This window comes from Sinocyclocheilus anshuiensis, unplaced genomic scaffold, assembly GCF_001515605.1.
Source record: "Sinocyclocheilus anshuiensis isolate Anshui unplaced genomic scaffold, SAMN03320099.WGS_v1.1 scaffold1373, whole genome shotgun sequence".
NCBI classification, from domain to species: domain Eukaryota; kingdom Metazoa; phylum Chordata; class Actinopteri; order Cypriniformes; family Cyprinidae; genus Sinocyclocheilus; species Sinocyclocheilus anshuiensis.
The window spans coordinates 254,729-267,541 of record NW_015548285.1 but is presented as its reverse complement, the minus strand read 5'-3'; the positions used below and the strand labels follow the sequence as shown (position 1 = coordinate 267,541).

The 12,813-nt window shown below is 35.2% G+C and overlaps 2 protein-coding genes across 3 annotated transcripts in view; both read right to left on the bottom strand.

The window, feature by feature from the left end:
• Nucleotides 1-7,220, bottom strand: part of LOC107655865 (polymeric immunoglobulin receptor-like) — a 20,123-nt gene extending 12,903 nt beyond the window's left edge. The window contains exons 1-3 of the mRNA XM_016443463.1: nt 7,102-7,220; nt 6,674-6,978; nt 4,818-4,822 (exon numbers count right to left, since the gene is read on the bottom strand). Of these exons, the coding sequence (XP_016298949.1) occupies nt 4,818-4,822; nt 6,674-6,978; nt 7,102-7,205 (414 nt within the window). The 5' untranslated portion in view covers nt 7,206-7,220. The remainder of the gene's footprint in view (nt 1-4,817; nt 4,823-6,673; nt 6,979-7,101) is intronic.
• A 1,048-nt stretch (nt 7,221-8,268) lies between these two features.
• The window catches only part of pigr (polymeric immunoglobulin receptor), a 7,218-nt gene continuing 2,673 nt past the window's right edge, over nt 8,269-12,813 (bottom strand). The window contains exons 3-8 of one of the 2 annotated variants that reach the window (XM_016443458.1): nt 11,485-11,566; nt 11,076-11,302; nt 10,803-10,881; nt 10,574-10,668; nt 10,295-10,344; nt 8,269-9,357 (exon numbers count right to left, since the gene is read on the bottom strand). In XM_016443458.1, the coding sequence (XP_016298944.1) occupies nt 9,277-9,357; nt 10,295-10,344; nt 10,574-10,668; nt 10,803-10,881; nt 11,076-11,302; nt 11,485-11,566 (614 nt within the window). In that variant the 3' untranslated portion in view covers nt 8,269-9,276. The remainder of the gene's footprint in view (nt 9,358-10,294; nt 10,345-10,573; nt 10,669-10,802; nt 10,882-11,075; nt 11,303-11,484; nt 11,567-12,813) is intronic. The other variant, XM_016443459.1, reaches the window with a different exon arrangement.

Genomic DNA, 12,813 nt, shown 5'->3' with positions numbered 1-12,813 from the left:
TCCCCCATAGTTAACGCAACTGAGTACAACTTAAAGTCAAGCAGTTATTCAGAAATCTATAATCTCACCTGATGTGCGCCATGCTCCATCTAACCTGAGATCTAGTATGCACTTAACCCTGGATGCAGATTTGCGGAAACATACGCCTTCACTTAATCTACTTGAGATTATTAATTTCAGAGCAAGTCAGAATAAATCAAATGTAACAATTTATTATCAGTCAGGTAAATATGTATTATGCCAATTGCATAGCCAATTCAAAGATATCAAATCAATACAAGACATCTAATTCTCAAAGAAAAATCTAAGAGTAAGATGCATACCTGACTTTTAGAAAAATACATACTATGAAGTGTGTGGACACTTCATACTACGGGCTTTCTGGCTACAGAATCGCCCCGACCCTTTTGCTGCAATCCTTTAAATACACAACCAAGATAAAACATCCCCCAAATGGAGGCATGTACAAACAATTGGAATTTGCATTAACCCAGGTCCCAGACCTGGGTGGTTTACACCTCAATGGGAACAGAAGGTAATTTGCATGGAATGACCCTCTACAGTAATCAAAGTATCTCTTAACTCTTAGGATCTGTATTATCTTTTAGTCTACTTTTGTAAGATTAAGACCATTGTACCACTCGCCCTGAGACTATTAAAATGATACCAAACATGACTGCAAATCTTATTTGCATTCATATAGAACATTATACTATTGACCATTCTGAGTGAATCAAGTGGAGGGAGGATGGGTAAGGGGAAGGAAGGAGATGAAAAGGAACTGATGCATATGTGAGCGAGGCGTTTCCTGCACCACCACTCTGTGGGGTGTCTCGAAAATGCCCGTGTAAGTTTGTATTGTCTGTTTCTCAGAAGATCAAAGTATCTGAGTTTCTTTTATCCTTACAAAAGGTACTAACCTACTTCTCCCAAATCCTTCTGTGCTCACAACCGCTGTCAAATAAAAATTACGAAAAGATTACAATTATTTATTATGACTGCATGCTACATTACTTTCTCCTTTGTGTGTTCCTCTTCACCATCTCTGGCTTCGGTCAACGGCCATTTACAGTTGGTTTATTTGTCCAGTTAAAGAATTAGTTATGTTATTATTAATAGTACTAAAAGTTTTCCAACAATTAGTGAGAAGTGTATGCAGTTAACAAGGATGTCCTCTCAATTCACAGCGCTATGTACATTGCTTAGCCACATGTACCATGCCGGTTTTTTAAAGTCCCCATGAAATCAAAATTAAAGTTTTTTGGGTGTTAGTATCAATATGTTAGTCTTAAAGGTGCAATAGGTGATTGTCTTCAGAAAAAAATGTTGTTATGCTGGTTGAAAGTCTCTTCACATCCCGATAGTAATCATTAAGTTAAATGGTCTAATGGTAAGGCAGTGTGCTCCAAAACAGTGACAAAATTCGCATTTAGAAGATATAATTATTCAACGCTTGCAGTTCGTCACTTCCGCCAAAATGGCTCACCGATTTTATTTGATGTCACATCGTACTTCAGCTTCTCATCAAACCTTCTGTCCAATCAAATGCTCTCTAGAATCCAGTGAATGGCACGTAGTGCACTATATAGTGGACAGGGAACGATTCAAACAGTGTAAATATGCTTTCCATTGAGGAAAAAAATAAGTCTGGTTTGGCGCTGTCATGCTAACCACCGCACCGCACACACACTCTGCTCCGGTCCAAAGACACGATAGCACGGAGCGGATCACATGCGCGAGTCGGCGCAGACCACAAAATGTATCGGAGCTATTTGAATTCTACACAGAATGTTATATTTTATAGCAATATGGATGAGATTGTGGCTGGCATACCCTGTCAAATGCAGCTTTACGGAGCTCAATGGCTCTGAACGGCTCTAGCCCAAGCTGTGATATAAACGAACGTTATTGGCTATTTTAAAAAGGGGCGGGGCTGCTTGATATGTCCCGCCCTGTCTTCCTGTTTCAGTTAAAATGACGTCAACACATAGAGTAACGCTGCGTGTTTTTAAGCATTTCAGGGGACCTTTAAAAATTCATACCCTTCGTGTAATTCAAACTGGTTTACCGTTTGAACCGGTATATTGTCCAGCGCAAGTGGTGTTTTGTTTTATTTTTAACCCATTTCACTCAAAACAGAAAGACATTGCAAGCTTACTCATGTAATTTATGTTTTACTTACTTTTTAACTTAGTCTTAGATAATTAATATAGATTGTACAGAGATAATTAATCTAAAAAATGCAAAACGCATAAAAAGAAAGATTGAAACACACTACAGAAGTTTAAATATCTGAAGACATTTTAAAATGTAAGACAATGGCATCATAAACTTTGAAAAATTGTTACAGCGAACCAACAAACTAAGCACCACCAAATCAAGAATAGCAATGCACCGTGAAAAATATACAAGAACTGATTTTTTAGGGCGTGAATATGTTTGCTGACTTATAAAAATGTTCTAAATTTTCTATTTCATCTATTTTCTATTTTGACATATATATGTTTATCACTCTGCTATAATCATTGCAATTTCGAGAGTGAATCCTGCATTTAAATGCAGATGTCACAAAACTTTGCAGCATGCATGTGGCCGTTGGTCCTCTAAGCAGCAATAAAAACAAAACTTTTATTCAAATTAAATTATGCATTATTAATCATTATTTATAGAAAGTGTACAAAGTGAACCCTTAATACTCACTAAAAGGTTACTCGCTTTAGTTCATCACAATCTCAGAGACTTCTGCTGCACTCTTGCAAAAACTTATAACCAGTTATAACCAATGATGCTGACTGCTCTTAATTACATAATTCTCTATATTTTATTTGTTATATGAGATGATTTGTGAGCATGCAGAACACTAAACAAAAACTCTGGCGTTTTGAGCAGTATTGAGTGGACTCTGAATAACAAGAAAGATGTGTATTGTGCTAACAGCCATTGATAAGTCTGCCATCTACTACTAGATAAACTGCAGCTATAATCATAGGTTCTCTTTAGGTTGCTACAAAAATCTCCCAATGTTCTGGGAAGGTTATTTTATGGTTATAAAATATAAAGCCTAAAATGATTCATTAGAGAACGTTGTGTATAGGTTATATTTAGGTTATTAACTGCAACATTCTGGGTAGGTTAGTTTTTGCTTACAAAAAAAGAACAAATAGTGAATTTGGTTCTCCAAAAAGAAAAATAAATAGCCAACCGAAAGGGAACCATATTGGAACGTTCTGTGTTTGCTGGGTCACTGACACCTTTGGTTTACTTAGTTGATGTTTTAAAAAGACACTTTATATTCAATAATGTTATCAGTTTTATGGCACTAGCACTATTGGATGAAAGCAAAACTTGAAATGAATTGAGCTAAATAATAACTGGCATTTAAATTATAATTTTGCTACAGTTTTTGCTTGGACATGTTAAACAGATCTAATCAATTTGGGTAATACAATTTAATTTTAATTTTGCAACTTATAAAGCATTAAAATGTTTTTAATTCACATATTAAAACTAGTGTAGAAGATGGCAAATGTAAATGATATCATTGAATTTTCATTTTCATTTTGCACTAAATGTTGCACATATGTATGGGAAAATGTCAATTTAAATACAGAAATGCATTGCCATTTTACATGTTGCATTGTCATTTTGCATATTACATTTCAAAATGAATTTTGCTACCTATGCTTCCATAGAGGTAAGGCTGTTCTCGGCGGGTTCATGAGCGCTGAACAGCCGCTGACGCCTTAAAGCTCACATCTTCGAAAACGTCAAAGCAAATGTTCAAATAGGTGCTATCTTATTAAATAAAACACATATTTGAAGTCTAAACAACTGCATTCTCGCCTGAATACTCTTAATACTACACTCTAAAAAAATGCTGGGTTGTTTCAACCCAACTTTGGGTCAAATATGGACTAACTCAACTTTTGGGTTAAAAATTTAAGGTAAAAATGTAACCCAATGGTTGGGTTAGTCCATATTTGACCCAGAGTTGGGTTGAAACAACCCAGCATTTTTTTAGAGTGTAGTATTAAGAGTATTCAGGCGAGAATGCAGTTGTTTAGACTTCAAATATGTGTTTTATTTAATAAGATAGCACTTGCTTTATGCTTTTTCCAAACAACAATTTACACATTTAGTATTACTAAAAAACGTTTTTACAGTAAAATGCTTTAACTTTCTGAGTAAAACTTCTCCAATCCCGCCCAAAGGTACTTACACCATATTACCACTAGGACCAGTAAATTGTAATGTATAAATAAGTAATTTTATTGTAATTTGTATTTTGCATGTTCAGTATTTGTAATTATAACTGGCATGAAAAGTATGCCAAAAAAAAGTGTATATCAACTTGTTTCAGCTTCAGTGCCGGTGTGTTCATGTTTTGCTCTGGTGTTTAGTGGCTTTCACCTGTGATTAAGAGATTGAACAGTGGGATGAAATCACATGTTTATTTTGTGTGTAAAACATTCTGTGATTATTACCTGTAACATCTCACCTGTGTGTGCAGAGAGCTGTAGGTCACCTCGTCCTCCACAGATACCGGACTGCTCTGGAGATACGAAAGATGATTAAGAAGAACACTGACAGTTAGATTAATGTTATTGCATTATGGAACAACTGAGATCAGATATTCTTTGAACTTACTGCTTTAGTTTTAGGTCGTACTGTCACAGAAGTGTAAGTCACATCATTCTCTGCAGCCTCTGAAGATGAACTGGCACCATTTCCCTGTGCATAAACACATCTGATGCTCTAAATCTCTCAGGTATGAGTTTTAACTCAAATTGTTTGTTAATTCAGACTTACTGTGTCACTGGCTCTGTCAGTGGTCACATTGGTATCATTTCTGTCTGTTAGTGAGAGAACAAATGAAATTATCATTCGGTCAGTTGGAAACAGGATTCAGGATTCTTTGAAGAATAGAAAGCTCAAATGAACAGCATTTATTTGAAAAATAAATCAAATGTTGCACATATGTATGGGAAAATGTCAATTTAAATACAGAAATGCATTGCCATTTTACATGTTGCATTGTCATTTTGCATATTACATTTCAAAATGAATTTTGCTACCTATGCTTCCATAGAGGTAAGGCTGTTCTCGGCGGGTTCATGAGCGCTGAACAGCCGCTGACGCCTTAAAGCTCACATCTTCGAAAACGTCAAAGCAAATGTTCAAATAGGTGCTATCTTATTAAATAAAACACATATTTGAAGTCTAAACAACTGCATTCTCGCCTGAATACTCTTAATACTACACTCTAAAAAAATGCTGGGTTGTTTCAACCCAACTCTGGGTCAAATATGGACTAACCCAACCATTGGGTTACATTTTTACCTTAAATTTTTAACCCAAAAGTTGAGTTAGTCCATATTTGACCCAAAGTTGGGTTGAAACAACCCAGCATTTTTTAGAGTGTACATTCCGTGACACAACATATGGTGGTATTTGTAAAACTATAGTGGGTTTGATCGTCCTGAAGGATACAAAGGGTGCGGTTCCCGTGGCGATGATAGCAGAATCATGGCAGGAGAGACCTCTTAGCCAATTAAAGTAAGAACCATTTGTAATTGTTGTAAATAAGACAATTATAGCACATTTTATTTTTTATTTTTGACCTTTTATAAAGAATATCTCTTTGGATTTGAGACTTTAGTCTTTGCAACTTCACAGATCTTCTTTATGCACCAAGAGCTTGTAACACTCCAAAGAGAAAGGACAAATTTACCCCTTTAAACATTATAAACATCATTACTGTCACTTCTGATCAATTTAATGCATCCTTGCTAAATAATTATTAATGGAATCTGTCTTATAATAAGAAAAGTCAGCAGTACTGACTATGCTTCTTTCTCAGTATTACAGCTGACACGACAATCACCATCAGCAGCACAACCGCTGGGATCCACACCTCCAGATACCCATAATGCCTGTGATGATGAACAATACAAAAGATTCAGAGATCAGCCTGTAATGTGACCAAAAATATAGTGTGATCATAATTGAAATATACTTGTCATAGAGTATACAGTATATGAGTCATATATGCATACACACACACTGCATCACTGTTACTGCAGTCATGATCTTAAAAATAGTACTTCTGCAGAATCTATATTTACCTTGGTCCATATTTAGAAGCGGATTTTCAAATTGTATTGCTAGTTGTAGTGAACACGTCACGCAGTCACAAAAATATCACTTCCTCAGTGCAGCTGACATTTATTTTGTAAAATGTGGTGTCTGTTCTGTTGACATTTATATTTAGTTTAAATGCTGTTTTTTTTCTTTTTTGCACTGTTACTTATTGGTCATTTAAAAATTATTTACTTTTGATTTACATTATTTGTGGCATATATATTAAGTGAAATGTCTAAATTGCATTGAGCTGTTACTCTTAACAACACATTTGCTGTAGTATAAACCATTTCACACCAAAGACATTGCAATTTCGCAAAAGACTAAAATAGACATCCGTGCAAAAGAGGAAGATGAGCTCACTGATGTAACACCAGTTACAGTCAGAAAATAAAAAGGAATATTAACCTTGAGAACATGATTAAAATAAACTTAATTCCGTTTACATGATACATCAGGGACTGAGCACAGAAAAAGATGCAAAAATCTGTTTGTTCAAGAAATCTCGTCAGATTTAGTGAGTGAGTTTTACCAGTGACATTAAGCTGAACAAAAGCCTTTTGATCTCCTACAGAGCAGAAGTACCAGCCAGAATCAGTCAGTCTCAGTCCAGTCATCAGCACAGTGAAGAAGGTTCTCCCATCATCATCATCACTGATCTGGACTGATGAATTCTGGGATGTGTCGGTCCTCCCCACTGTGTAACAGCTCTGATCTTTAATTCTGCACCACTGTTTGAGTTTATTCTGATATCTAGAACTGTAGAGACACTTAACACTGATATCACCACCTTCATGTCCAGATACACTGCTGTTCACCACAGACACATCAGGAGCCACACACACACACACACACACACACACACACACACGCACACACACGCACACACAAGTCATTTAGCATTGTAATTTATGAGGAATTAGTATTTTTCAGTTGAATGTTAAAACTCGTCTCATACATGTTTGAACTGTGAGATGAAGCTGCTCTGTCACATCCAGTGTTATTCCTTCAATCTCCACAGCACACCAATAAGCTCCAGTGTCTTCATACTGCAGGTTTCTCATAGTCACAGTAAAGAAACTCTGATCTGGATGATCAAGTACTGACACTTTTCCTTTGGTTTCATTAACATATGCCAGAATATAGCAGTAATTGTATGCTGCTTTCGCATGAAAGCACCAGTACTTCTTGTGTTCAGTGTATTTCCTGTCATAATGACATGGAATAATGAGTGATCCTCCAGTCTGAACTGTTAACAATCTGCATTCAGAACCTGGATTTAAAAAAAAGACCAACTTTTGAGTTTGAGTTCTTTGTCAATGTTAATAATAGAAGAATTTTATTTAGATGCATGTATACATGCTACACTTTTTAGCTCAATTGCTTTCTTTTCTTTTAGTATTTAAGTTCATAACTTATAGAAGTTATCAATGCGAAACATGCACTTGGACGTTTTTTTTTAAATCAAGTTTTTAGGTCAAATTTAATATGAATGTATATGGTAACATGCAGTATTTTATTTCCTTCTGTGACTACTCACTATTTCTTTCAAGTTTTGAACCACTTTTCTACCTTCGTTCATCTTCTTAACCCTTGTGCTGTGCTGAAAATCCATTACCCAATTTGATTAAAAAAATTACCAGCCTTTTAAAAATTCCTAATTGGTGTAATATTTCAATATGCTATACTATCACCAAATCTTGAATTCAGTCAGTTTTGTCAACTTGCTTACTTTCAGTTAGCACAGGTTTCGTATTTATTTTTGGAATTAATATATTGCAAGAGTCATTGATCTGAGCTTATATATTCAGTTTTTGAGTCAAAAAAGTATTATTTGTGGATAACTGGCCATTTTAGTCAAATTAATTTGATTCAAATACAATAACAATGCAATGCAATCTCTAAGTCAAAAGAACACAACACTAGAGTAATTAGTCCAGTAGCATGATGAATGCATTTCTCTATTAATAAAAGTCTGTGATTATAAAAGAATGATCAAAACACTGTTTAAAATAGTTTTAGACAAGAGTATAGCTTTTTATACAGCAGAACACGTCAACTAACCGTTTGAAATTAATTATAAACAGAAATTAAAAACAGACACTTGCCTGTTATGAGCTACAGGAAAAACACAAAGAACTTCAAACTGACAGTCCTTTTGTCAAAACGTCGCAATGTTTGTTCACTCTGCATCTTCATCGTGTACATTTTCTTTGTGGTAATACTACAGAAACAGCTTGTCTCTTATCTCTGTTATACAGCTTATCTCTTTCTTATGCTTATCACATATGATATAAAGTTCTCATAGTCTCAGACTCTCACTTCCTGCATCCGTGCTATTCAGTTGCTTATGTCACAAAAGTTGATTTACAATAAAACGTCATACTTGATTGCAAATGCTGCAAAAATCACAAGTTACATATGCATCACTTGGTCGAGACATTTAAGATGATTCTAATAAGAATTATTTACTTCATGTGCAATGCAATCGACATCAAAGCGTTTCCCTCTTAAGGTTTCTGTGTATTGACCGACTTGAGTGGGTCACTGCTTAAGTGAGTTACGTTTATTTATATGCAGGAGGTGACAAACAACCACAAATAAAGATGTTAATAGGACTTGAAACAGGATGTGAATAAGACACTATTTCTGTACAGAGGTTAATAACAGATGAAAGTTTTTTTTTATCATTTATGATAGTATTCAGTATATGCTGATAAAACACATGACGATATATAGTCTCTAATACGGTAAAAAGTGATATAAGGACACATTCTCAGTGCTTCTGTAAACATTCGCACATCTTTCACACATTTTCTGCACTGTTAGTTGAGAATAACCGCTGCTCATTGGTAAAAACATGCTTAAACAGCACAATTCACTCATAAGGCTTGTGCTTACAGAGAAATACATGACATGAAATATGCATTAAAATGAAAGATGATCTTCCATTTAACTGTTACATGTGAAGGAATGTCAAATATTACCCCGGCCTCCAGCTTCTCCAGTATGCAGGACTCTCTTAGACTTCATAATGAGACTTAAAGAGTCAAAGTGTCCATCAGTTCCCTTTCAGATCTCCTTCAGCATCAGAATGTCCATGAGTTTGGTGTTTCCCATCATGAAGCTCCTCTGTCAGAGCATCTGGGCCTGAGCTGGAGCGTTCAGGAAAATCACTGAGGCGTTCTTATAGTCTCCTTCTCTCCAAGGACACATCTGAAAACGAGTAAAACAATATCAAATACAGCAGAAAAACATCTCATCACAGTTGGACACAGACACAACATAATTGTGAGCCGTGTATAAATCTGTGCATAGCACTTCATGTGTAATTTCTTGTTAAAGCATCTATATGTCTGTTTATTTACCTTGAAATATTAGTTTCAAAATCGTTCTGATGGCACACTGATTTCTAATATGGCGAATGACTTCTTTTTCTTTTTCTTTCACAAACGTCTGTTCTGGGAGTGTGTATGTTTAATGAGCGGGAGGGGTACGAAATTCCGCAAAAGGAGCGGATTGCTTTACTGCAGCAACAAATGCACGTGTACAGCTCTCCGCTGTAATTACGACAGTGAATTCTTTCACTTAACTGTAGAGGGTGCCAAAGTCGCAAAAACACACAAAACTTCATACAGTTGCTTAAAAGATTTAAAGGTTTATTAATACACGAGTTTCACAATTTGAGTTGAATTACTGAAATAAATGGAACTTTTCCATGACATTCTAATTTATTGAGATGCACCTGTACATGCATCAGTGTATTTTCATTCTGGGGAAAATTGAACTTATACTTAAAAGCATAATATCTCACGTTTTACATTTAATTTCCCCTTATTTCAAAGTGAAGAATTCAAGACAATTCTTTCAATTAACCAGTTCAGTTGGCTCACAAATGGCATTAAACGGTTCATTCATGAATTGAACTGATTCAATTGTGATCTACTTACAAAAGGGGGGGAATTCCATTTAATAATGAACATCTTTCAAATGCTTAATCAGATTCCATTTTTACTCTTTCCACAATTTTTTTTTGGAGCAATGTACACCAATAATATCTCCACAAAAAGAACAGAAATGTACATTAAGAAAATAAAAAGGGTATTTTTTTTATTTAATGCTGACTGTAAGGTAACAGAGAAAATGCACTGACTGTGAGATTATCGTTCATTTCATTTGTCCCTCGATGTTTCTGCTTTTTCTCTGCAAAATGGAGAAAAATAGCATTATGCACAGAAAAAACAGAATGCATAATTTTTGTTCTAAAGCTAAATAGGGTTAAAATAAAGGTAAACAAATGCTTATTAGATATCTAAAAAGAACAAAGAGACTTTAATGGTTCTAGACTAGTTTATGAGTAACTAATGACTCATCCTTTAATTCAATGAATTTATAAGACAGTAAAAAACTACAAATAACTTTAGAAACTTACTACACCGTTGCCGTAACTTCCAAAGTGCCAAAAATGCAGTGATGACCAGCAGCGCGACCCCACACACCACAAGAGGAGACTCCCAAACAGGACGACTGAAACAGACATCATGTTTAAGTCAAACACCAAAATATTTGTCTATATATGACACAGCTGACTGCTAAAATGTTTTTATCCATTCATGAGAAATGAATATACAGAAGTGTGCTGGTGTAGAGCAGAAGGTCACCTGTGAGGGTCATTTGAGCTCATTACAGATGGATTTCTGACTGTTGTCTTCAGATTCTGGATGGGAGACGCTGTGCTCACTGGCATAAGGACAGAAATCAAATGCAACATGAGCAGAGTTTATCTATGCAAAAGTTCAGTGATGCAGTGTGGCAGAAACTACATAATGTGTTCAATAGGTTTCTCTTTATTTGCAGGTAAACACCACTCACATTTCTACTGATTATGTAAGAATGTAGTTTGTGGTGTCAGCTGTGGTCTCTGTGTGACGTACGTGTTGTGGTTTGTGCTGTGACTGACACATGAACAGCCACCTGCTGCTGACCGGCTCCACACCAGTACCAGCCCAAGTCTCTCATCTCCAGCTGCTGTATCGTCACCGTGAACAAGCTGTTCCTGTCATCATGGATGAAGACTTTTCTGCTGCTGAATGTTCCTTCAGAGTCCGTCACCATGCAGGAGTTCCAGTTCCCACTGCGACACCACCGCTTCTCACTGGACCTGCAGGGAAAGCAATGATGCATTTAAATATTAAATCAGAAAAATCTATCAGCTAAAAAAAAAGTTATTACGTCTGTCATATAAACACTTTATATATTAATGTTAAATACGTTGCAGGTTATGGGATATTCATATATCTGGCACTTCTTAGATGAGTCTGTTAAAGATGTACAGTAGGTTACCTGAGGTTTTTACTGTAGAGACATTGAACAGTGACACTGCTGCCTTCATCTGCACTCAGCATACTGCTCACCACTGACATACCTGCAGCACAACAACCATCAGTCACACTCACTACAACACCTTCACTAATAAATGCCAATATTCACCAATATTATTAACAGACAATGTAAGCAGATATGGTCACATTCCAAAAGGGATGGGGATATATATATATTTCGTTATATTACATATATTTTAATTTGGGGGGAAATTTGTTTAATTGTCATGAAAACAACAAGAACAACAATAATAATATAAAATACTATTTTATTTTATACATAATACTCCCCCACCAAATCCTCAGTTTACATTATTTTACATCAGGAAGCACAAGAAATACTTGCATGATACATGAAATATTTATAAAATACTTTATTATAAAATATTTTATAGTGATTAATATTATTATTAGTTATAATTAAATAAAATAAGCAATTATAAATATATAAAAAACATTTAAAAATTATATTTATTTAATCTATACATTTATATAAAAAATAGACAATAATACAGAAAATTCCTCTACTCCACCAAATTCCAAAATGACATTTTTTTGTAATTTTGAGTCAGCATACATTAAATAAAGTACAAGAAATACCAGCATAATGTATACTTTTTTTTTTTAAGTATAAGTACTAATATTTATTTATTTTACATTACAGTTGTAGGAATTAGATTGTTCTGCGTTGTAGTAATACAAATACATATGGGGCAAAATGTCCTTAATTGTCACGAAATTAATAATAATAACAATTCAAAGCTCTTAATATTCTTAAAAATACTGTACTTTCTTTTGAAAACAAATATGACCTGGACAAGTTTTGTCGAATTCACATAGCCATAGCATTAAAATAATCATCAGTAATTGAGAAAGATTTATTAGTGCATCTCCAATAGCATGTTTTTACTATTGTTTCCTTTGCCAATTAATAAATTATTTTCGTTCAGAGAATTCTGTCTCCCACAGATTGGTTATGTGCCCATGTGGAACACAGATTAGTACTGCCACTTTAAGAAGTTACTCCTAATGCCAGCTCATTAGGTGTATAATGGCGCTTTTCCACTGCATGGTACGGCAAATTATTTCTGGTACTATGAAAAGGTTCCTGAGGTGCGAAAGGCATCCTGCAGTGCCCACAAGGTCCCCCTGCTCAAGGAGGCACATGTACAGGCCTGTTTAAAGTTTGCCAAAGAACATCTAAATGATTCAGAGAAGGCTTGGGAGAAAGTGCTGTAGTAAGGTGAGACCAAAATTGAGCTCTTTGGCATTAACTCGACTCGCCGTGTTT